The sequence below is a fragment of the Copadichromis virginalis genome, linkage group LG1 (assembly GCF_057382275.1).
Source record: "Copadichromis virginalis isolate Kocher_CV1m ecotype Utaka linkage group LG1, C_Virginalis_male_GT1.1, whole genome shotgun sequence".
NCBI lineage: Eukaryota > Metazoa > Chordata > Actinopteri > Cichliformes > Cichlidae > Copadichromis > Copadichromis virginalis.
This window is the reverse complement of record NC_140618.1, coordinates 27,826,727-27,851,891: the sequence shown is the minus strand read 5'-3', so window position 1 is coordinate 27,851,891 and position 25,165 is coordinate 27,826,727. Positions and strand designations below refer to the sequence as shown.

At 38.3% G+C, this 25,165-nt stretch overlaps 1 protein-coding gene and 1 pseudogene across 3 annotated transcripts; both read left to right on the top strand.

Annotated features, from left to right (window-relative positions):
• LOC146718906 (uncharacterized) lies at window positions 1-23,443 on the top strand (annotated as a pseudogene). The gene is made up of 22 exons (XR_014920605.1): window positions 1-103; window positions 1,015-1,270; window positions 2,009-2,192; window positions 2,274-2,585; window positions 2,681-2,804; window positions 3,225-3,367; window positions 3,551-3,613; window positions 3,709-3,832; window positions 3,944-4,086; window positions 4,258-4,320; window positions 4,415-4,538; window positions 4,645-4,787; window positions 4,923-5,054; window positions 5,170-5,226; window positions 17,662-18,079; window positions 20,241-20,424; window positions 20,539-20,827; window positions 20,924-21,044; window positions 21,161-21,303; window positions 21,477-21,620; window positions 21,739-21,891; window positions 21,990-23,443. The product of XR_014920605.1 is annotated as an uncharacterized LOC146718906 (transcript).
• Window positions 6,966-10,744, top strand: LOC146718907 (uncharacterized). Of its 2 annotated transcripts, XM_085457423.1 has the most exons (4): window positions 6,966-7,105; window positions 7,994-8,149; window positions 8,394-8,489; window positions 9,800-10,744. In XM_085457423.1, the coding sequence occupies exons 2-4, from the start codon at window positions 8,045-8,047 to the stop codon at window positions 10,115-10,117; spliced, it is 519 nt and encodes a 172-aa protein (XP_085313549.1). In that variant the 5' UTR covers window positions 6,966-7,105; window positions 7,994-8,044; the 3' UTR covers window positions 10,118-10,744. The 2 variants fall into 2 exon arrangements, with proteins under 2 accessions (XP_085313549.1, XP_085313558.1); XM_085457432.1 differs by lacking the exon at window positions 6,966-7,105 and having other exon boundaries at window positions 7,952-8,149.
• Window positions 23,444-25,165: the final 1,722 nt, after the last annotated feature.

Below are 25,165 nucleotides of genomic sequence, written 5' to 3'. Positions count from 1 at the left end.
GGGAAGTGAAAAGTTTCACTTTCTCTATGTGTCTTCATAGGTGTTCCTCAGACTGACGATATGAAGGGAAAAATACTTCTGGTCCTTTTGTTATTCTGGCCAGGTAAGATTTAGACCTTCACATTTTATAGGTGAAGTGAACTTAAGCAAAGGGTATATAAATCTGTTCCTTTAATAGGCCAGTCATATAGCTAGAATTCCAGCACAGGAGGTCACATACTTGATGGTTTAATAGCTCAGCTAAGGTTTACTGTGTACTTTACCACCTAGCTTTAAAAGGACAATTAATAATTTTGCCTGAATATAAGCACTGGAATCATTTGGAAGACAGTGGTACAGAACTGTACACCAACATACTGAACTGAAGATTAAACTGATTGGTTCAACAGATATCTCTAAAATGCAGTAGACATAACACTCACTGAACACAAAAAAGAATTAAATAAAAAGAAAAACAGGGCAGATATTAAAATGACTTTCTTTATTCCTTCAAAACCTATAATGAATATGTTCCTGCTTCCACTAGAGGGAGACGAGTTCAAATATATCTAGCATAAAATGACTTGGCTTCGTTTGTGGCTAGCTAAGCTCTACCATGTAAAACTAAGCTGCAATGAAGCTGTAGCCTGTGTCTACCTGCTAGTAAGAACCTTCCTTATGTTTCTCCACCAAATCACAGTGATGCTCATATGACATCAAAAGGGGCTTATCCCTCTGGTGATGAACAAAAAAAATGAAAAGAAGAACAGTGAAACAGAAAAGTGCACAGGATAACGGTTAGTTGTACATTCACAAGGATGAGTCTGCAACTGCTTTATGATGTGTTTGTTAGCTGTGCTGCCTGCACTCTGTGGTTATGTGGCATTTAAAGATATCTGTGACATCAGCTCATGCTAAAAGTAGAATACTGGTAGTGACTGCACTGCGAAGCCGGAGTTAAATTAATCGGACAAATTTGATCCTTTTAGTCTACAACGGTGCTTTTTTTCATGTCATTACTAATGTCATTGACAGGTGTGTGCCCACTGAGTTTCCAGAAAGTACATGTCAAGTCAGGTGAGATGGCGGTACTGCAGTGCCCTTCTTACAGAGGGTACAGTGATGGAGATGCTGAGGTGTTCTGGACCAGTCACACCGTGGATGAAATGAAACTCTTCAACATGTCAACATCAGCTGAGCAGAGGCAGATGGGTGTGCTGGTTCATGGAAGAATCCTTGTCATTCTCAGAGCTTCAGTAAATCATCAGGGGAATTACTCCTGCTCTTTTCGGTAAAATTTAATACAATTCCCACATTAACGGTTTAATTATCTAAGACTGACATCAACCAAAGCCACAGGCCTCATTTATGAATAGATGTCGTGCCCACACTGATATAAAGTACTATTTCCTACACTACAGGATACCAGAGCAACTTTTATCTTGTGGTTATTTTTGAAAGCTTGTTATTGAACATCCTTCGGCACCAGAAAAGCGATTTTTATCTTTGTCCTGAACCAGGTTGCATTATGGTGTGAAACATCTATGTGACAATCATCTGAGGTTAGAAGAATCCAAAAGCACACCTGAGGATGCTAGGTTGTCGTCGTAAATGCTAACATCTGCAAAGCAAAGATGCAGGGAGTTGAGGTCATGAACTTGGATGAGTTTAAATAACTGGAGTTAACAATTCAGAGCTATAGACAATGCACAAGAGAGGGAAAGGAGAGAGCACAGGAAGGGTGGAGCGGGTGGAGACTAGTGTCAGGTGATGTGTGACAGAAGGAGAACAGCAAGAGTGAAGGGGAAGGTTTTACAAGATAGGAGTGAGGCCTGCTATGATGCTTGCTTTGGAGACTGTGGAGCTGGCAACAATAGAGCAGGTGGAGAGTCAAAGATGTGTATGTTTTCACTGGACATGACCAGCATGGCGAGGATCACTAAAGAATCGCACAAATCCAACATTGAACTGATGGATTCAAAAAGAGAAAGAAATGAAACACTTTATATATTTTTTATTTTCTCGACAGTAATTCCAGCAGGCGTTCCTGGATCAACCTCAGAGTATACACAGTGGAGTCCAAAGAGTCTGGAAAAATGATCCAGGACTCTAAAACATGTTACACAGATAAGTCCTGCACTTTATATTGCCATGATGAAAATATTCTCTTTGATACCTGGAATATCACCAGAAACAGCACTACATGTCACAAGGTAAACAGAGCAGATTATGTGAATGAGATCAAAGCAGTGTTTTACTGTTTTTCCATATACAACATATGTGCTATGTTGTAGGAGGGCGAGCCATCTCCAAAAGACGGCTACTTCTCGAGTGTGAAAAAAGAGGACAGTGGCATCTATACCTGCACCTGGTCTTACCTGTATGATGGTCAAATATATAACATGACCTCTATGGTGAAACTTGATGTCCAACCAAGCGGTAAGCAAAACACATTCTGTAAATTTTTATTTTCAAAGACTTTAATATGTGTTTTTCAAAATATCAGCCTTTTTTCTCTTCTTTTTTTTTAAAAATTTGTGCAGAAATAACTAAGAAAGCAGTGATAATTTCACCAGAGAACAGCCAAGAATTTGATGTAGATTTAGGTGAGTTATTGTCTATAGTCATACACCTTCACACTCTTGTCTAAAGCTTTAATGTTAATCATTAATAAAATCTGTGTTAACTCTGCTTTTTCTAGATTCAACAGTGGTGATTGATTGTAAAGCAGTAACGTCTTCGGACACTGATGACTTGTTCTGGTTAAGCGGCGATTCATTTGTGGAGACAAATAGCACTCTGCCCGTTTTCTATAATTATACATGGTAAATATCTCACACACATATTATGTAACTGTAGGGGCGACTGTGGGTTGGGAATCACATCTGTAACCGGAAGGTCGCCGGTTCGATCCCCGGGCTCTCTGTCCTGGTCGTTGTGTCCTTGGGCAAGACACTTTACCCTACCGCCTACTGGTGTTGGCCAGAGGGACCGATGGCGCGATATGGCAGCCTCGCTTCTGTCAGTCTGACCCAGGGCAGCTGTGGCTACAACTGTAGCTTACCTCCACCAGTGTATGAATGTGAGAGTGAATGAATAGTGGTATTGTAAAGCGCTTTGGGTGCCTTGAAAAGTGCTATATAAATCCAATCCATTATTATTAACTGATATGCTTTATACAAACGTCACAGCTATCAATTCTGCTTTTAGAGCTGCCTCAATCATGTTGTTCATCTCCGTTTCAGGGTCAACAGCACAGAGGAAATCAGCATGACAGCATCTCTAGTCTTCAGACAAGTGTCAGAGGAGGATCTGTCAAAAAATTATACCTGTAAACTGCAATCTGACTATGAAACAAGCTTTGTCACCATCACCCTAAAACAAAACGGTATGGCCAATTGAACACTTTGAGTCATTTTATAAATAAATATGTCGATGAAACTTTATGTCTAGCCAAGTGGTAATAAAACAAGTTTAGTGACATTTTATTTTCAAAAACTTTAACGTGTGCTTTTCAAAAGGTTTTAGATTTTGGCGTTTTTTTTTTTTTTTTTTGTTTCTTTTTTAATAGAAACTTTTATACCACCAATGATCATTTCACCAAAGAAAAACCAAGAATTTGATGTAGATTTAGGTGAGTTATTGTCTATAGTCATACACCTTCACACTCTTGGCTAAAGCTTTAATGTTAATCATTAATAAAATCTGTGTTAACTCTGCTTTTTCTAGATTCAACAGTGGTGATTGATTGTAAAGCAGTAACGTCTTCGGACACTGATGACTTGTTCTGGTTAAGCGGCGATTCATTTGTGGAGACAAATAGCACTCTGCCCGTTTTCTATAATTATACATGGTAAATATTTCACACACAGATTATATGTAACTGGTATGCTTTATGTATCCGTCACAACTATGAATTCTGCTTTTAGAGCTGCCTCAATCATCTTGTTCATCTCCGTTTCAGGGTCAACAGCACAGAGGAAATCAGCATGACAGCATCTCTAGTCTTCAGACAAGTGTCAGAGGAGGATCTGTCAAACAATTATACCTGTAAACTGCAATCTGACTATGAAACAAGCTTTGTCACCATCACCCTAAAGCAAAACGGTATGGCCAGTTGAACACTTTGAGTCTTTTTATGAATAAATATGTAGATGAAACTTGATGTACAGCCAAGTGGTAATAAAAACAAATTTTGTAACATTTTATTTTCAAACACTTTATTTGTTCTTTTTGAAAGGTTTTAGATTTTTTTTAATGTTTGTTCTTCTTTAATAGAACCGTTTATACCGCCAGTGATCATTTTACCAAAGAACAAACAAGAATTTGAGGTAGATTTAGGTGAGTTATTGTCTACATCCACATACTTTCACACTCTTGGCTAAAGCTTTAATGTTAATCAGTTATAAAATCTGTGTAAACTCTGCTTTTCTAGACTCTACAGTGGTGATTGATTGTAAAGCAGTCACGTCTTCAGACATTGATGACTTGTTCTGGTTAAGCGGCGATTCATTTGTGGAGACAAATAGCACTCTGCCCGTTTTCTATAATTATACATGGTAAATATTTCACACACAGTTTCTATATAACTGATATGTTTTGTATCTGTCACAGCTTTGAATTCTGCTTTTAGAGCTGCCTCGATGATGTTCATCTCATTTTCAGGGTCAACAGCCCAGAGGAAATCAACATGACAGCATCTCTAGTCTTCAGACAAGTGTCAGAGGAGGATCTGTCAAACAATTATACCTGTAAACTGCAATCTGACTACCAAACAAGCTTTGTCACCATCACCCTAAAGCAAAAAGGTATGAATCAGTAAACTCAGAATAATCGGTATTTTTTGTTTGTTTTTCAATAAAGGGTGTCACCGTCATTCTGACCAAATAAAAGTGTCTTAGTGTGTTGTTAATGTTCTGATTACTCTCCATTACTCCCTACAGCTGTTTCACATCTCGCCATGGGTTTATGCATTTTTCTCGCTGTGTTGGTGGTATTACCAGTAGCTATTTATACTATGTTTAACATCATTCTTTGGCTGCAAAAAAATCTTGGCTTCTACCACAGAGCCCCAGGTGGGATACTATTTTAAACATGTGTTACAGATTCATATTTTTTTGTCATTTTAACAATAGCATTTTACTGAAGTGAACTTCAGTGTGATTGTTTGTTTTTCTTTGTCATGCTAAGACAGGGAAACTGCATCGTTTGAAGACTCGCTTCTAAACAGAAACAGCAGGAGGCCTTGAGTACAGGTTCATCACCAGGGACTTACAGCTCTGCGAGGTTGTGTCACCTGAAATGGCTCCATGTTGCACTCCTCCTCCTTCTGAAAGAAGCTTCGTCATTACCTGCCCGTCCCACAGAGAGCACCCAGAGATTTAATATGAGTATACAGGTAGAGGTACATTCAGAGTTTATTTTAGACACCTGAACATTGCCAGGTGCCAGGCATCCGCCTAGCAACAAAAAAAAATTAAACATATGTCTCTCTTTGTGATATATGGGCCTGTACCAGCTCATATAATGTTTATGGACAGCACACATACTCACACATTGCGTGAGTATGTGTGCAATGCATCTGCAGACATCCACTCATGTGACAGCCTCAAAGCTGCATTTCCCTTTACTAAGGAAAATGTCACAATGTTTCCAGAAAATGTTTAATGTGGTATATTAACCCTGGAAGTTGCTCAACTCTAATTCTGTCATGTATTTAACATGACTTACTTGCTTTAATTTATTGCATCGTAAAGAGCAAAAAGGTTGAAGCTTGTATTGCTCTGAAGTCATTTTCATGCATTATTATGCACGAACGCTCCTGGAGGTAAATAACTGGTCAGTTTTGCAACTGTTAATAATGTTCATGTTATGGCGGCTTATCAAACATATTGACTCAGCTTACTTTATGTGCAGTCATTTGTAATTTTTTAATAGTTGATATCATATTTTACTTTATTAGCCTTTCTACTCCTTAGGTTATGACACTGGTATGATTAATTTCCTTATCTAAGAGTAAGGATTAAGCTTGAAACGAAGATTTTTATCATAATCGATTTTTTATTTTATTTTATTTTGTAGTGAATGTTATTACGGGTACATCGTTATTTAAAGGAGAAGTAAAACAAACAAGCAAAAAAAGCAATCATCGAGTCTTAGGAATGATATAAATGTTTCTTTAGCTTATTATATTTGTGTATTTTTATTATTTTCTTTTTTATAAAACATAAAACTGTGATGGTTGTCTTCAGGCTCTGATGACATCAACCACTGTGCCTTAAGACTCAAAATACAACATACATCAGGAGAAGCAATTGTAGAAAAGGGAAAAAAATAGTGGTGGTTTTACAGCAACACTAATATCCATTGATATTCGTTCTTGGGTTTATGGAGTTCATTATACAAGTCCAGGTGTGACTCTTTAATAATGGAAAGATTTACCTATACACTGACCTACCTAGTGTGTTTTTACTGATGAGCACAACTGCAGTAGGAGTAACAAATTAATCAATAAAATCAGATTTTGTAGAGAATAAAGATGTGTTGATTCCCAGCCAATTTGTTTATCCATTTATTATTGTCACAGTAAATGTCTCTCCTCTGTATGTGGAACCCCCAAAAAATAATCTCTGTGTGGCATCTTACTGCACCCTAAAAAATTATTCAGGGGCTTAGTAAATATCATTATAATTCTAAGTTAGATGACCTTGATTAAATCTTTGAAAATCACAAAAGTGTTATCTTGAGTTGAAAATACTGAAAAGAATGCTTAAATTTTCAACACCAGTTTTTGAGTTGAACTGAGCTCTTTCGTTCAAGTTTATTTAAAAGAAAAAATTCTGTATTTGAAACACAGGGTGCATTATTTAAATCTACTCAATATATCTCATAGAAAGTACTCATAATAACTGAGACACTGGTATTAATACTTATCATTGTCTTTAACTTTAATTATTAATGGTTCAAAAATCAATATAATTTTGTCCCCCAATACTAACTTAAAACTTTGAGTAAGACTAATGACCTTTGGCATGTACCGCACGCGAGGAGCATGGCCTCATGGGAGATTTTCTGCACGTTGAACGAGACGGACACACATCCACTGCAGACTTGGTAACGTTTTCAGGTAAGTGACCAATTCTTACATTAGCTGTCTTTATCCACACCGTTCTTTTATAACATGTTCTGAAGAAAGCGTTTGTCATGGTGGCTCACTTTTCGCAGCGTGTTTGTGCACGTTAATTTAAGTTTTCAACCCGTCTTCCAGTCAAGGCGGCGGGAAACCGCGCCCTTTTATCCTTTTACGTTCTGAGTCGCTATCTGCGTTCCGGGTAATTTGACCGGAATGTCCCGGTACCAGCGACCTGACCGTTTAATCGGGGGCATTTTAGGAACCACGTGAAAGCAGGTGTGCTCAGACATTTCTAGAAAATGGCCCTGTTGAGTCGCGGTGCGGGAGCTGCGGTAGTCACGCGGCCTGACTCACTCTGTCAGGTTGTTCAGGAGGAGATGAACAGACGTCATCAATGGCTTTGGTAACTAAGAAGACCTGCCCGCGGAACAGTTCATAGCAGCAACCATGCTGCTTAGCTTTCTTGTTCTATGTGGGGTCTTTCAGAGCATATAAGACGCTGCTTTCAGAATCAACACGATTCTGAATATGTGCGCCACTTCAGCGGTGTGTTCCTCTCGCATCGCTGCCTGGCAGACGATGGTTCAGAGGGCAACCTGGCTCCGCCTCTTCCCTCTAAGATTATACAATCTCACAGGGAAATAGTGCAAGCAATTCATAACATAAAATTTAGAAGCTTAGTGGAAGATAATACTTTATGTTGAGGGTTTAGTCTGCATACTGAACAACTCCACTTATATGGATTTATGTCTGGATGTGTAAATTAATCTTTTGCATGTTAGAAAATAAGGTCCAGGTTGCAAAAAATGGTAGATTTTTTTTTTTTTTTTTTTGATTGAATCAGAATTTTGGCCTTCAGATTTTTTGTCCTCTCCCATCCAGGTCAGTGCAGCGTTTCATAGGATCACGACCCTGAACCTTGAACCAAAGTTCATGTCATCGTTGGACTTGTATTCATCCAAACTCCTGTCCTTGTTTCAAGCCAAGAAAGGTGCTGCTGGACAACGCCACAGGGCACAGTTAAACCTTCTGCTTCAGGTAAGGAAGATTGCATTTTCTAACCACAAAAACGTTCCAACACAGCATTGAAGAGGCCCTTCCACTAAAAACGGCTTTTCTTAGGTTTCTGTTCAATATTTTAGCTCCACAGGTGTTCTTACCTTGATGGTGGGTGTGAAAACAGGTCAACAACAGAAAAAAAATAGTTATGTTTAAGCTAGAAATGGTAAGTCATGTTTTAAATGTGCAAATTTTGCCTCAGTTGAGACTTCCTGTTTTACAGAGTGGAAATTCCATCGAGAAAAAACGAGAAGTCATCATCAGATGTTTCATTGACCATCTGGGAGAGGATCCAAGTGCCTTAATCAAAACCTTTGAGGTTGGTGCAATAAATCTGTTTTAGGAATATTAGTACCGTATTTCCCGGACTACAAAGCGCACCTGAATATTAGCCGCACAAGCTAAAAGCAGGGGAAAATCCTGTTTTGTACATACATTAGCCGCACCTGACCAAAAGCCGCAGGTGTTTCAATGTTGACTTATCATATGTAAGAGAATATGCACAAAGCGAATTGTCAGGAAAGAGATGGCTGTTTGGAGACACACCCCTTTTATTAATATCTTGAAAAACAAGTTATGAGTACATATTTGCATAACTTTTTAGGTATATGTACAAGTAGCGGTAATTACAAGTAGGACACATGTACTGTGCTTCATAAATGAGTAACAAATGTAGTACATAACAATAACCTACAGCACACCAGAAAAATAGATTCAGACTACCTTTTAGGCTCAGGTGCAGCGACACGGCTTTAACAAGAAGAAAAGTCAGTCATTCACCACCATCTTTCTCTTCTTCCTGCGCACTGAAACCACCAAAGTCCTCTTCTCCAGTGTCGGAAACGAACAGGCTCAGGATGGCTTCGTCATCCACTCTCTGCTTCTCTCCTTCGTTGTCACTTTCAAAACCAAAGAAATCCTCATTGTCAGTGTCAGAGTCGAACACCCTCTGAAGGGCCGTGGCGGTGTCCTCCTCTCCATCATGCAACAGTCCAGCCCTTCAAATCCGTTGGTGATCGTGGATGTTTTCACACTTTTCCACGCTGTCAGAATCCACCGGTGGAATTGAGCATAACTTGCTTTTCGCAAGTTTATCACCGCTCGTCATCCACGCCTCCCGCTGAACGCGTAGCGCTACTTTGAAGTTTGTTTTTCGCGCTACTTGTACGGCACTGTGTTGCCTGGCGGATGGACATGTGACCAACATACCACTCTTGAACCCCGATACTGTGTGTCTGATCACATGCCCTTCCGCCAGGCAACAGCGGAACAAACAAAACAAATCTTACGATATGACAAAAATCATGGACAATCCAGAGAAAAGCCGCACCTGACTAAAAGCCGCAGGGTTCAAAGCTGGTGCAAAAAGTAGCGGCTTATAGCCCGACAATTACGGTAGTTTATTTTAGCTTGTGAGATCATAGAAAAGTTTTAAGATACTGTTCTAAAGAAGAAAAAAAAAAACACTTCAAAGCATACAAAAGAATAGCATTTGCATTTGCTATTGCTATAAGATTTTGGAGCACAGTGTCTACATATTATGAGTACCGGTGATGTCATACAAATGAAACCTTTTGTTTCAATGTTTGGAAATATGTGAGCTTAAAACAGTTGTTTCTCTTTTTAAAGGACGGTGCTGATGCTGTCTTTGTTGAAGAGGCTTTGGCTGAGGAGGTGATGAAGATTTACCTGCTGCAGAATCAAGACAGGTCAGGCGAACCTACTGATGTGGGTATTGTTATTGAAGGCGTTACTGTTCTGGGCAAACTTGGGAATCTGAGCAAAGCCTGTTGCTATCTTTTGGGACTGTGCTATGCTCTGGATCTGAAATACCCCAAGAATTTCAAATGCACATTTGAAGCATTTCGAAAAGTGTTCATGGAGCTGGATCCAGGAAACCTTTCTGTCAAGGTTCAAAGACTGAAAAATGACCTCTGTTCATTGTAGACAAAATTTCACAGGGCTGTTCTTAAAGTGTTAGACTTGTTAAGTGACATGTAATGCTCATCAAAAGGTTCAGTTGCGACATTACATTGTTTTGACATTCCTGTTCATAAATAATGTTTGTACCATAAACTGTGTTTTTGTATTAACTTTCCAGATTCACATTAAGGTGTAAATGGGAGAGTATCATTATGGATGTTTTTTGGTCACTCTTTAGTTATAATCTTCCCAATTTTTTGGAATCAAAATAAGATGTTCAAAAACTATGTCACAGTGCAAATGGTTTTTTTTTCAGGATTTATATCTTTTTGGGATCTTAATTTTATTTTTGTCATTTGACCTTTTCTGAAAAGGTAAAGCACTGCGTTCACTTGAGCCACTTTTATTCTTTGTATGGCAGGTACATTTTTCTTGTTGTTAGCATCAATATGCCAGTTTTACAGAGTTTTATCAAGCATGCCAATTTGGATGCAATTTTATTATATAAGGCTGTTGTGACTGAAATTTTATCCAAGTTTTATCCACTGAATGTAGAACAGATTTCAGCTCACTGTGTTCAGAGAAGGAATCTGCTAAATGTGTGATTCACAAAAAAGCTGTTTAAAATAAATCATTGTGAACAATGTTGAATTGACGTGGTTCTTTTTTCCTGTGTGTGTGTGTGTGTGTGTGTGTGTGTGTGTGTGTGTGTGTGTGTGTATAAATAAAATAAACACTTAATTGTAATTAACGTTTTTGCTTAAATTAACTTAAAAATATTAAGTAAATTGCACCATTATTTAAAAACAAATAATTGCAATGGTGTAGGTTAAATGTGCCAAGCATTTCAGCATTTCCTAATTAATATTTTATGTAGTTTGAACTTTTGGTTACTGTTGTTTTAACTTAGATTTTCAATTGTATTTACTCAATTTTGTATGTTACTGTAACATCTTTAATTGTTCATAACAACTTATTCCATTTTAGTTGGATTTACTCAATTAATAAGGTGTATTTAAGAGATGTGATTGTTTTTGCATTTACTCATTATTTTTGAGTGTAAAAGTGTTGCACCAAAATATTTAAGTAATTATCAGTTTTAGTTCTTAGAGTGTGGATGTCTAATTTCATGTTCGTGTTTCTTTGTATTTATACATTTTTGTTATTAAAGATGATAAACTCTGTGACCAAACTTTATGCCCTTCACCATCTGCCAATGTAACATGTACAATGTAACATATCTCATTGATGTTGATATCTGGACTCTCTCCTGCTCTGCTCACTTCAGGTGAGACAAACTAAGACTTGCGGAGAGGGACTGGGTGTGTGTTGTAACTTTATTGCAGTTTATTGTTTCATAACAGCATTTTGATTATTTTGTAAATGATTTAATTGCTAGCCACATGTTTAGTGAGAGCTGTTAATTATAGATTAAATTTTCTGTCAAAAAGAGCATTTAATACGTATTTTCATTAGATACTTCATAGAGATGGAAGTTACTCATGTTTAGCTAGGAAAAGAAAAGTTTTCAGGAAGCCATTATATGTTGCTCTGATGTCAGTTACTTTATGTGTTGTACACCCTTTTTTTGAAGTCCTATATAAAGACTATCGTTTCTATAACTGATGTCCGATCCATTTTTCGGGCTAAGTGGATTTGCCACAACAGTGTGCAACACCATACCATTATACCAAAAATACCAATACTTCCACCAGTAAACTGGGACAGCTCTGTTACTAAACTCAATCCCACTTGCAGTGTTGTCTTTCATCAACTACTTGGTATCAACTGCACTGCATGAAACACACATTCAGTAATCTGGGGGGGGGGGGGTCATACATATTGGCCAATCAATACATTTTACTACTTGCCAGCAACTTACAGTATCTAAACATTTCTTATTATACATGCAAAATTTAGAGAGCATCAAAGACCACTTTTAATATGAGAATCAAAAGAAAAACAAATGGCCGTAATTTTTCAGGATTTGGATGAATCTGTGCAGAGAGTATAAACATGCACACTGGACAGCTCATCCTGCTACTTTGTATCAGCAGTCACATCATCAGTAAAGACTAGTTACCTGGTTCCACTGACAATGGCACCAGGTAACATACCATAACATAATCTCCACAAGTCATGAGGCTGCAGAATGTGTGTGGAGGACAAAAATGCAGACATACGGGGCTGAATGGAACTGAAAACTGTTATTTGGCTGAAAGCGGTAATTCCAATAAAGCAAAACACAAAGTTCAAAAGCAAAAGTGAAAACAATAACTGTAAGGGGGCTGTAAGGGATGTAAGTGTGTAAGAATGCTGCAGAACACGATAAATTATTGTTGCATGGTTTGCTGTCGTTGCTGAAGTGTGTTTCCATTTATAACGATTCTCTCTTCCAGACTGCAACTGCAGGCCTACGTTTAATGTTTTTGACGTATGGTCTATTTATTTATTTAAAAATAAATAAACAATCATTTATTTATTCCTGTCTATGTGTATGTGATTTTCTGATTACAACTAGCATAGTGCGCTTGTTCTGTTGGTGAGTTACACGCAGCAGAATATCATCTCTTATTCTGCAACCTTGCTTCATACTGCATGGCTCTTAGCAGAATGGGCATTTATATTGAAATGAACTCTGTTTCGCAAACAATGCAACTTTTGCAAATCATCTGCAAAACTTACCACACTAACGTCCCGTTTTTTTAATAGTCAAATGGGACCACAAGGTGGCATTAAGTCACTGGATGAATGCAAATAAACCTTAGAAGATCATATAAAGGGCAGAATGCTGTTCTTCACATTGACAGTGTTTAAATTAATCTAATGATTGTTTATCTGTTTATAGCTATAATTGTTCAAGCTCATGGGCATTAATTTCTTCCACACAAACCCTCTCAGATATGCTGATTATCGCATTTAGTCTCATGTACAACATCAAGAAAAATGCTGTCATTTCCAACCTTCCCTGCAACAGATTAAAGACACAGTACAAAACAGTGCCGTTAAACATACTCTGTAAGAGTAAAAAAGGAAACTCAAATGCTTCAGAAGTGGGAGTTGGTGTGGTTCAACATGTTGTGGATACAGAGATGCTCTTCTGCATAACTTGGTTAACAGGAGGTAATTTGAGCCGTTGTTGCCTTCCTATAAGCTTGAAGGATTCTAGCCATCTGCCCTCCACACACCAATAAGCCATTTTAACCCAGGATTGCACCATTGACATCCAGGAGTCCGAGTTGCAAGAAAGGATTTTTATTTTATATTCGGTGTTATGGTACATGAAGGTTAGCTATGGCAGGGGTTTCTAAAAAAAAAGGGGGGGGGGGGGGGAAACCCATTACAATAAAAATAAGGACTAAAGGTCAAGGTAACTGGATTCAGACACATTACAATCCCATTAAGAAGGTGAATTATCCACATTTTGCTGTACAAAAAATGCAAATATATATTTTAAACAAGCATTAAGATGGTACTCCAACACAAAGAATGACAGTATCTCTACCTGGGCAGCCGGTCGGTAGTCAGATCTTCATCTTGTCTCTGTAGATCAGGAATATTGTTTCATCTCCACTTAACACTGGCACACAACACAGTGCATTAAACAAAAGTCACATTAAACACTGAAGTTGATTACTAAACCCTTTAATAAGGGGAGGAAACTATCAGGTAATTCTACAGGTAATTAGACTAATTAGTAAGTAAACTAAAAGTGTGAAAAAACTGAGTAATTAAACAATACAGTCAAACTCATGTTCAGATGATGTACACTAGGCTAAACAGGATGGACTAGTTCCCAACAGCTCTCTGCTTCTCCCTCTGCCTGAGAGCAAATCACACCAGCCTGTAAGTATAAATACACTGAGTAATGTAGTTGCAATAACAGGATTTTTTCTACAGCACTATTCAGAATCAGAATTTCAAATAAAAGAAAACTCTGGGTAACCATTGGAAATTTGAGCCGATCAAGGAAATTCCTCATGGGGTGGACCTGCAAGTCTGGTAAAACTGTTGCATCAAGTGTGCCTTGTCTAAGTGAACTTAGTCAGCTCTGTTAAAATGTCCCCAAATGGAAAGGTGTAACATCACATGGAACATCTGGGGCAATACCCAGTGGGCAAGAAATGGGAGAGGCCCACTCAAAAAACTGTCAAAGAGGCTCTTCCTCTATTGGATTTTTATATTCATAATTGGACACATAAAAGCTCCATTATATGTGTAAGTCATAGTTCTAAGTCATAAACCAAATTCTAATCCTTTTTATAAACTTTTAGCTGTTATTTTAACTCCACTGGTTATAACAGGAACCTGTTGTGAAACTTTTGATTGCAGAGGGGTATGCTGGGAAATAAATTGCATATACTTCCTGACCTTGTTCCCTGCCATCTATGCAACATGCCCGCAAACTGTGCAATAATTGTTTTGTTTTGTTTTGTTTTGTTTTGTTTTGTTTTGTTTTGGGGGGTGTTGTTAGGCATGTGTATCGTTTTAAATTATATATCGCGAAGAAAATCAATAAAGTGGCGCTAACATGGGGAAGAAGAACCCACCGGGGCTTTGGATCTGAGTGGTGCTGTCGTTGACTTTGCTGAGCGCAAGGACTGAAAGATGAAACTGTTGCAGGTGAGTAGTTTTCTGTGTTTTTGCGAAGGATTTAAACATGACTAATGCTAAATAATGCGCTGAAAATATGCGCTCATACGGAAATGCTATGTGTGTCATTAGAAACTAATACACTGGAAATGATCGTTGAATAAATGAGTATGCTTGTTTGTAAATGTGACCCCATACAGTCAGTCTGTGAGGAGCTGTGGTTAACGGGTTTTCCTCTTTTGTTCTTTCCTTGTAAAGATCACAGTTTTCTTTGTGTCACTAAATGTGTTTTGGGGCCTTTGGCAGATTAGTTGAAAACGATGATGTGCGGTTAGAGCATAAGCTTAGATGTGTCCACTCCACTGACCTGTGACTGCAATTGTTGTCCACGGTGCTGATGAAAAGAGTTATGCTATTTTTCCAGTGTGCGTGTGTGAGAACAGTACATAAACACATAACTGCTAGTTGAAAGAAACAGTTGGGGGGTTCACACCATGAGATTCATGTCACAGCGGTTACCACCTACCTGAAATGGTGTGAAAAAAACATCGTCCTAGCTTTCGCAATGACATAAAGGCTATGGGAAAAGGCACATGGTAGACTTGCGTTCTTGCAGTTTCTTGTAGTTTGGTGTAAACGGCTTTAGGGGACGCAGCAACACTTGTGGTGAAAAGATATCATACATCATAAAAGCAGTGAAGCTCGCGGGGCTGTTGCACCCGCAACTTGGGGCTTTTCCTTCAGTTTCTTTTTACCTCCCTCCCTTCTTTTCATCATTGCGCATTTTTGGTTTGGTTAATTCACATCTGGAGTACAGCAGAATTGCATCATCCGCTGTTTTCGACGCAGATAATGAGGGCTTGGAGTGCTCTGCCGAAGGATACCGCGATGATCCTGTCGTTGATCTTCATCACATTTTTATCAGGTAAGAGACCAATATCGCTAATTGTCATTCCCTCGGGACACGAGGATATAATATGCTAATTATGTAATGAGATGGAAATTACGTGTAACACAGCAGAGAAACTAAAACGATCAAATATCAGCGCCTTACTCTTACTTAACTGTAATAAACTAACAGATGGCTTTCATATCAGTCTGACCTAATCCTGATAAACTTGCGACAGTTTTAATTACAAAGTCATAAATAATGAGCCAATAAGGTTAGTTTTATTTACAAAACTCGTTTATAGGTCAGATTACAGTTTACGGATATAACTTTTTGACAGATCGTCCTCTGACACCTTCTGAAGATTAGAGATGTTGTTGTCCTTGAATTTGATCCTCTGCAGTGCTGTCCCTGACAAGAGAAGCAAAGGACTGAGACAGATCTAGAAGCAGACCTGTGCTGATTGTGGCCACATATAACATCAGTTTGACCAAAGTCCCAAAGAGGACCTGTGTGTGAAATATTTACTATGTATCATTATAAAAACAACTGGCAGACTGGTATCTGTCTCCACAAATTAATTTCCTCTTAACTAGAAAAAGTGATCAAAGTCTGACAGCATAGCTGCTTCACAATCAATCACCACTGTTGAGCTTAAAAAGCAATGTTTACACCGATCTGAATACCCATTAAAATTTAAGCTTTAGGTGTACGAATATAGACAATAACCCACCTAAATCTACCTCAAATAAATGGTTGTTCTTTGGTGAAATTATCACTGCTTTCTTAGTTATTTGTGTGCAAAAAAACCAAAAAAACAAAAACTATACCTATGGAAAAGCATATTTTCAAATGTTACAAAATAATCGGTTTTAGAATAACTGATTCATTGATTTGTGATAATTTAATGTGTGACAGTTTATCTTTGCAGCTGGAAGATTTAGAAGCAAATGTAAGTATTTCTTAAGCCACAAACTCCAATGTTTCCCTGTGACAACACATTATTCTTCATTTAGCTGTTGTTTTCATTATTAAGCATTAAGTAGTAACCTAATTACTGTGCTTAGAAAAATAGACATAGAGGGGAAAATGCAAAATATATTTTATCTAAATAATAATAATCTTAATATCGATATAACAGATAGAAGAAGCAGAGTATAGTACACCAGTATCACACCCTATCTAAGAAATAAGCATTTGAATGTGTTTTGCATCACTGGCTTGCTAATTACTTTATTTTCTTGCTCCATGCTCAGTTCCGTCAGCTGCAAGATGTTTGACTATTTTATTGCACGTGTCATTGCATTCTCCGTGACACTGCCAGTTATGGTTGGAGGGTTCTTATCTGGCATAGATCAACTTTCATCTTCAAATTTCAGACTCATAGCAAGCATGATTATGTTGTAGTGCCCTGTAACCACTAAAAAAGAGCATGCACGTACATACATAAAACAGCGGTTTAAGTCAAGGTTTGCCTTTGTGACTAATATCATTTTATAAATGAAAGTGATAACATTTACTAATATATATGAGTGACTGATGCTTCTCTATGGTATCGCTGCAATTACAGTTAATTAAACAACAAAATCTGTTAAGCTATATAATGACAAAAAACACGTTGAAACATGTTTTCTAGTAGAACATGTTAGAGTGTGAACACTGGGCTCATTCAAAGTAATATTTACTCAGTTTTTGCTCAGAGTAAAAAATGTCATCAATCGTTCAGGCTCTGCAGAGGACTAGGATCAACACCTAGACCAGATGCCCCTCGAGGGCCGGTGCCCTTCAGTTTTAGATGTGTACGTGATCCAACACAGCTGATTCAAATGGCTAAATGATCTCCTCAACATGTCTTGCAGTTCTCTAGAGGCCTGGTAATGAACTAATCATTTGATTCAGGTGTGTAGACCCAGAGTGAGATCTAAAACCTGCAGGACAGGTTGGGGGACCCCTGACCTAGACTGTAAACGATTCACTAAAGCATAGCCAATAAACTGCACAGCAAAACTAAATCTCTAAATCATGTTGTTCATTTTGTTCATAATGTCTGTTGATATGTTGGCTGATAGTGAGACAGAGCAATGAGTTTACGTGCAAGCTTTATCGATAGGCAGGAAGCACATGTTCCCCGGGACTTTAAAAAAAAGTTTTAAATCAGCCAGATTTCTGTCTGATATACTCAAACATTTTGTTCAAGCAGCCCTTGAGCTAGTTCATGTTATAATTTTAATCAATGACACGCTGAAATTATTTCACTTTGCAGGTGTCTGTCCCCAGAGTCCCAAAGAAATACGTGTCAAGGAAGGGGAAATTGTGGCAGAGTTCTTCAAGGAGTGTGATCATAATGAAACACTCTGGAGAAGTTTCACCAAGCAGGGGATGCATCTACACAACAACACGCCTGCAGCTGAGCACAGGCAGATGGGGGTGATGGTTCAACAGGGAATCCTTGTGATTCTCAGTGCCTCTGAGAAAAATGAGGGAAACTACTCATGCTCTCTCAAGTAAGATACAAGCACTCCTACAGTAATAACATAACTGACCTTACTTATCATATGTTAAACTTTCATATTTCAGTGTATTTTCTTAAGCACGTGCATTTTTAATCTATGAGTCATTCAGGCAGTGATTTGTTTGCAGCAGATATCTCATTCACAGTTTTTAAAGCAGTAGCAGTATTTCAGAAAACTGTGTTTCCTCTGCTACTGCTGTGTGTCAGCAAGTTCATGGATGTGAAATTACAAAGTGCAGACTGTATTTAAAGGATGGAATTAGCTTTAGGTTCTGAATATCTCTGTGATAACACTGACAGGAATTCCAGCAAGTAGATTAGCCTCAAAATACACACTGAGCAGACCCAGAGAGCATGAAAATGGAAGGTGGGTTGTTTGGTACATGCTGCTATCCTGACCTAGAACATCTGGCAGTAAGATGCAGACCATTCAAATAGGTTAGGGAGTTCTGCTCCATCCTGATCGTAGCTGCCTATATTCAATGGTGGGCTAATGCTAAATTAGCACTGGAGGATCTGTACTGCCTGATCAACAGGCACATGAATGCAACTCCGAAGGCGGCTGTGATTGTGGCTCGTGATTTCAACTATGTGGAACTAAAAGCAGTGTTTCCAAACGTCCAAATTGATAAACTTCCAAACAAGAGACAATAGTATTCCAGGTTTACTGTAACATCTCAGGTGCATACAAGGCAGTGGCAGTTCCACACTTAGGCAGGTCAGACCAAATCTCTGTGCAGCTGATCCCAACCTAAAAACCTCTGATCTGCAAAGCTCGAGATGCTACCTACAGGTCAGGTAACAGGCTGGCTTATAACAGGGATGGGAAGGAACTGAAAAAAACAAATCCAGCAAGCAAAGTTATGGTACAAACAGCGTATTGAAGAGATCTTAAAAAAATAGCAACCCACAATATATGTGCAGATGCATCAGGAGCATAACAGGCTGTAAACACAGTAACCAACAGGCCAGTCATCATCCAGCTCTCCCCGACACCTTGAACAGTCTCTTTGCATGCTTTGACTCATCCAGCAGCAAAGAGACTGTACATCTCCCCTGGAGGAGCAGCACCAGTCTTTCGTCCTGCAGCTACACCAGCATAATAAAATGCACCACCAGATTGAGAGACAACTTCTTCCCCAGAGCTGTGACGATCCAATTCAGAAAGCTCAGAAAAATGCACAACCGGATTTCCAAAAAAGCTGGGATAAAGCTATATTTTATTCAAAGTAGAACATAGAAAACATTTATTCATTTGTTAAAACTGAAATGGTGGTAGGATGTTGCAATCATATTCTGCCAAAAAGACTTTCAACTTTTGTTTCATCTGACCAAATAACAGTTTTTCACTTTGTCCCAGTGCATTGAAAAAGAGCTTTGAGTGAAAGAAGATTGTGGCGGCTCTCGATTATGTTCTTCTCTGCACGGTGTTGCTTTAACCTGCATTAGTGGAGCCCATGTAGTCGGTTCCATGGTTAATTCATTTTCAATCTTGATTTTCGTCCTTGTCCCTGGCACACAGAGATTCCTTCACATTCTTAGAAATGTTTGATGATATTATGTAGACGATGATACGTCTCTGCATTTTTAGGAGGGACATTCTTCTGAAAATTGCAGATGTAACACTAGAAACAATTCATTTTCAGCCTTTTATCGGCTCTCTCAATTTTGTTGAGACATGTCATCAAATTCAATTTTCCTGAAATGGTAGCTCTCACTCAAAATATTGGTTGTGTTTTCTGAGTTTTGTTGTGAGTAAAATAAATAAGGTAAAATAAAATCAAATAAAATAAGACAAAGATACATAAAATCACGAGTGTATCACAGGTCATCGGGTTTCTGTGGGTCAGAGAAGAGCCTCTCAGTAATCCAGCGTTAAAGGAATGGATTACTGAAGGCGAAGCTGAGAGGGATTTTTATACAGAATGCCAGATATGTTAGTTTCATTTCACTGTTTGCAGCACAAAACTTTCTCAGCTAATAATAAATCCTGATGGACAAATACCACACTTAGTAGATGAACATCATTTTTAAAATTATCCTTTAAATCTTTTCTTACTTTCAAATTAATTGTTTTTTGTTTGTTTGTTTGTTTTGCTTGTTGCTCAGAATGAAAGTTAAAACTTCATGTTACTGTTTTCTTTCCTTGGTAGGAATTCCAGCAAACAGTCCTGGATAAGCCTCAAAGTTTACACAGCACAGTCCAGAGACTCTGAGCAAATGAACCAGATCTCTAAAGAATGTTACACAGAGGAGCTCTGCAAGTTGTATTGCCCTGAAATTTTTTTTCCCTTTAACACCCTGAATATCACCAGAAGCGGCATCACATGGCACAAGGTAAACAGAGCAGATTATGTGAATGAGATCAAACTGTAAAGTACTGTTACAGGGTTTTAATGTTTTTCCAAATTTGACAGCTGACTACTTAAAAATCGAGCTTATATGTTGTAGGAGGGCGGGTCATCACCAAAAGACGGTAACTTCCCAAGTGTGAAAAAAGAGGACAGTGGCAACTATACCTGCACCCGGTCTTACCTGTATGATGGTCAAATATATAACATGACCTCTACGGTGAAACTTGATGTCCAACCAAACAGTAAGAAAAACACATTTTGCAGATATTTATTTTGAATGATTTTAATACGTGCTTTTCAAAAGGTTTTTTTTATTTCCACAGAAATAACTAAGAAAGCAGTGATAATTTCACCAGAGGACAAGCAGGTATTTGAGGTAGATTTAGGTGAGTTATTGTCTATATTCATACACCTTCACACTCTTGGCTAAAGCTTAAATGTTAATCGTTTATAACAACCTGTGTTAACTCTGCTTTTTCTAGGTTCAACAGTGGTGATTGATTGTAAAGCAGTTATGTCAAAAATGGATGACTTGTTTTGGTTAAGTGGAAGTTCATTTGTGGATACAGACACTAGTCTACCAGTTTTCTATAATGATACACGGTAAATATTTCACACACAGGTCCTCTGTGGGTCACACTGATGTTATATGTAGTCACATCAGCTCAGATATGAATTCTGCGTTTAGATCTGCCTCAGTCATTTCCTTCTCTTCTCAGGGTCATCAGCACAGAGGAAATCAGAATGAGAACATCTCTAATCTTCAGAAAAGTGTCAGAGGACGATCTGTCAAAAAATTATACCTGTAAACTGCAATCTCAATACCAAACAAGCTTAGTCACTATCACTCTAAAACAAAAAGGTATGGCCAGCTGAACATTTGAGTATTTTTTTTAAACAATTTAAAATATAAGTTATATTATATATAAGCATGATTAGGACAGATTGAAAAGGCATCTTTCACGTTATTACAATTAAATAAGAGTTAAGTAGCTGATATTTGATCATTTTAACCTCCCCATTATTTCCCTGCAGCTTCCCGTTCGTACACGTCTCTTGGTGTCTGCTTTGTCATCATTGTTGTGGTGACATTTGTGACTGTAGTTATCTATGTGAAGTTTAAGATTGACATCACTCTTTTCCTAAGAGACACTCTTAAGTGGTCTGGTGGCATTTCAGGTGAGAGAAATGCTTTTTGTTTCTTTTTACCTGACAACACATGTTTAAGCATTTGTGCTTTTTGTGTGGGCTGCAGACAAAGCAACAACAGTGACGGAGTTTATTGTCCTTTGCTCAGATGGAAAATGCTATGATGCCTTTTTAATGTGTTACAAATGCGACGCGGCTGGAGGATTAAATCCTAGCGACAAAAGATGGCTGGAGAGTGTTTTGGAAGATAAATTTGGTTACAGTCTCTGTCTTTATGATCGTGACATCTTACCAGGGAAAGGTATGGATTGAGAAGGATCCTCTGCAGAACATTTACTTACATAAATAAAGATAGAAATTCATGAATTGATTTGCATTCTGAAATCTGGTTGTTTGCAGCAATCGCAGACGCTGTGCTAGACTGCGTAGAGCAGAGCCGGGCGGTAGTTTTGGTTCCCGTCTCTCCAGACCCTGATCCAGAATCTGGCCTGCTGAGTGCGATCCACGAAGCCCTAGTGGAGCGGCAGACTCGCTTGGTTTTCATCACCACTGAGACATCAATGGCTTCAAAATCGGATTCCTTTCCAGAGGCTTTACAGCTTCTTAGTAAGGCTGGGAACTGCGTCACCTGGAAGGGCATAAGCTCCATGCTGACTTCCTCCTCCTTCTGGAAGCAGCTACGATATTACCTTCCTGCACCACAGCAGGCGCCAACAGTAAAGCTTTTACCACACACAATCCAGGATATTACTTCATGATAAAATGTTTAGCCAAGTCAGAATTAATAACTTCTATCTGGTCTTAACATATGAGTAAGTTTACACACGTCACCAAGAGCTTATATTTTGAGTTTAAGACAAATTAATATTTATGGGGTTTTTTTTTAATTCGGCATTGTTATTTTATTCTATTTAATCAATTTTATTCCTGTTTTTGCAAACATTTCTTCTGTACAGTATGACAATACCAGCAACTGTTTTAGTAAGCTACAGAGAATTTAAATGTATGAAGTTTATGTGTAAAATTGCTTCATCTTGTTGTGTTATTAGGCATCTTTAAATCAGCCTTTAGGCTGTTCCTCCTGATGAGTTCAGTCCAAGTACTGTTTTCATAATGTTTCAGTGAATGTAACTCCTAGTTTTCATCATACCATACTTGAACTTTTCTCATTTATTATTACCAATGCCATATCATCCTACTCTTTGTCCAGTTTTTATCTTCCTCGCTTGTACATACTGCTTGCACTTACTGAAACATAGTGCCTTTTGGCCAAATATGTTCAAAGCACATTTCATCTTATATATTAATAAAATTAAAATAAATGTATTTTTATCCTACCTTATGTATGTTAGGATGCCTGGGTCGTTGACCCAGGGTTTTTGAGTTTATTATATTATTTATAATTTTTAGTCTTTGGGTTTTTGTTAGAGTTATGTCTTATGGTTTGTCCCTGTGTAACCCTTAGTTGCTGTCTCCCCTGTCCGCTATATCCCCGTGTCCAGTCAGTGTCTGTGTCTGCCCTGGTCCCACGTCTCTGTTCCCTCTGTTGTAGTGCCTGCATGTGAGTCTGTGTCTTTTGTTCAGTCTGTGTTATGTGTTTCCTGTTTTACTTTGAAGGTCTCTGTCTTATCTCAGTGAGTTCAGTTTACGCTTCCTTGTCTCGTCAGTTCTGATTTGCCGCAGCTGTGTTTCCCTCCTGTTGTCCATTCCCTGATTGCTCCCTCTATGTATTTAAGCCCTGTGTTTCAGTTTGTCATTGTTGTGATCTACTGTCATCTTGCTGTGTTGGTGTATTTTGTATTCTTAGTTTTTGTTACCTTTTTGAGTTCAGCATTAAAGCTGTTTTGAGTTACTTTCTGTCTCCGGAGTCTGCACTTTGGGTCCTTCTCCTGCCGTCACATAACAACGTATGTATAGTCAGTATAATTCCAATAGTGCTGTCAGCGTTAATCTTGTTAAAATGAGGTTAACGCCATAACTGCATTAATGCAGCAATTTTACGTTAGCGAGTTAGCACGGCTCACCCCGTGCGTGGGGCTGCATGGCACTAATGCGTTAACGAGCTAACCACACTAACCTGGTGACGCCCTGCAGCCCCACCCACGAGGCGATCCGCGCTAACTCACTAACGGAGATTTGCCGCGTTAATGTGGTTATGGCATTAACGAGATTAACGCTGACAGCACAAAATTCCAATTAAAGGACTGAATAAAAACACACAAAAACCTCTACTGCTCCCCTGTTTCTTTTAATAACACAATAATCTTATTGTCAGGTTGAGGTCTACAAAGGTGGTCATAAAATACTCTGAATACAGCCAGTGTCCATGAATTAGACCATTTTAAATTTTCTTACTGAGAACGTGGCATGTGGAGATTAGGGTAAATACTATCCACAATAAGCATCTAGTTAGATAACATGTTTTTAGGGCTGGGTACAATAACCTCAGTTTTGTCTGAATTTAAAAGCAAGAAATTAAAGGTGATTGAGGTCTTTGTGGGGTGGCTGTAGCTCAGCAGGTCATCTACTGATCAAAAGGTTGGTGGTTTGATTCCTGCATGCCAAATATCCTTGGCCAAGATACTAGCCCCAAGTTGCTCTTTGATGCATCCATTGGAGTATGAATGTGTGTGAATGTTAGATAGAAAGCACTTACGTAGAAAAAAGTGTTTGCATGAATGGGTGAATGACGCAAGTTATATAAAGTGCTTTAAGTGCTCAAATAAAGTAATGGTTTAACTACTGTCAGCCTGAAGACCTGTGGTACAGAATAGAGAATGGCTGATCATATTTAAGATTGAAGCTTTAATTAATGGTAAGACGTCTTTGAGCAGTTTTGTAGGATTGGGGTTTAAAAGACACATTGATGGTTTGGAGGAAATAATTACTACAATTGTTGTCGCACATAATGCAAGGATAATTTTAGTTTCGAAGTTTGTACAAGGTTCACAGTAACAGTCAAATTTACAGTCAAATTTCTTGAATGTGTATTTCAGGTAGAAATGTGAAAAAAAAAGAATTCCCGTTTTAACCACAGATCTTACCTAAATCTCTGTGGCAAGTAGATATTGGCTGCGGCTTGCCTTTTAGCAGCGAACGGTTTCCAGCGCTTTCAAGAATCCATGCACACATAACAGAAAAGTCCTTTTGGATGTGATTCTTGTCATCTAGGTTTTCCCTAAAGCTTCAAGGTTATCCTTATCCCTGACACATATATCTCCACTATGATGCCCAATAAATATGCATGCCACCACACAGCAGATACCATCATAAACTTGTATGTGCATGTAGCAGCGCAACAACAATGAGACTGGATCACACCATTTTGCCGTTTTCAACAGATGATGTGTAGTTCTTAACACATCTGTTCTAAAAGATCATACAGTGGTAATTATATATATATAATTGTGTTTGGGGTTTGCTTTATTTATGTATTTATTTATTTTTTGCACTAAATCCTGAAAGGGTCCCCTACCTCTGTCAAACAGGGTTTCCCTTAAAACACAAGTAAAATATAAGCCTACAGACAAATGTTGTTCTGCTGTTCACACAGGAAGTGGCTAAGAAGTAGCAGG

Coding starts and splice junctions, on each gene's coding strand:
- LOC146718907 (XM_085457423.1), top strand. CDS start 8,045: ATGTCATCGTTGGACTTGTATTCATCCAAACTCCTGTCCTTGTTTCAA. Junction 8,150..8,393: donor AGTTAAACCTTCTGCTTCAG/GTAAGGAAGATT, acceptor CCTGTTTTACAG/AGTGGAAATTCCATCGAGAA. Junction 8,490..9,799: donor CCTTAATCAAAACCTTTGAG/GTTGGTGCAATA, acceptor CTCTTTTTAAAG/GACGGTGCTGATGCTGTCTT.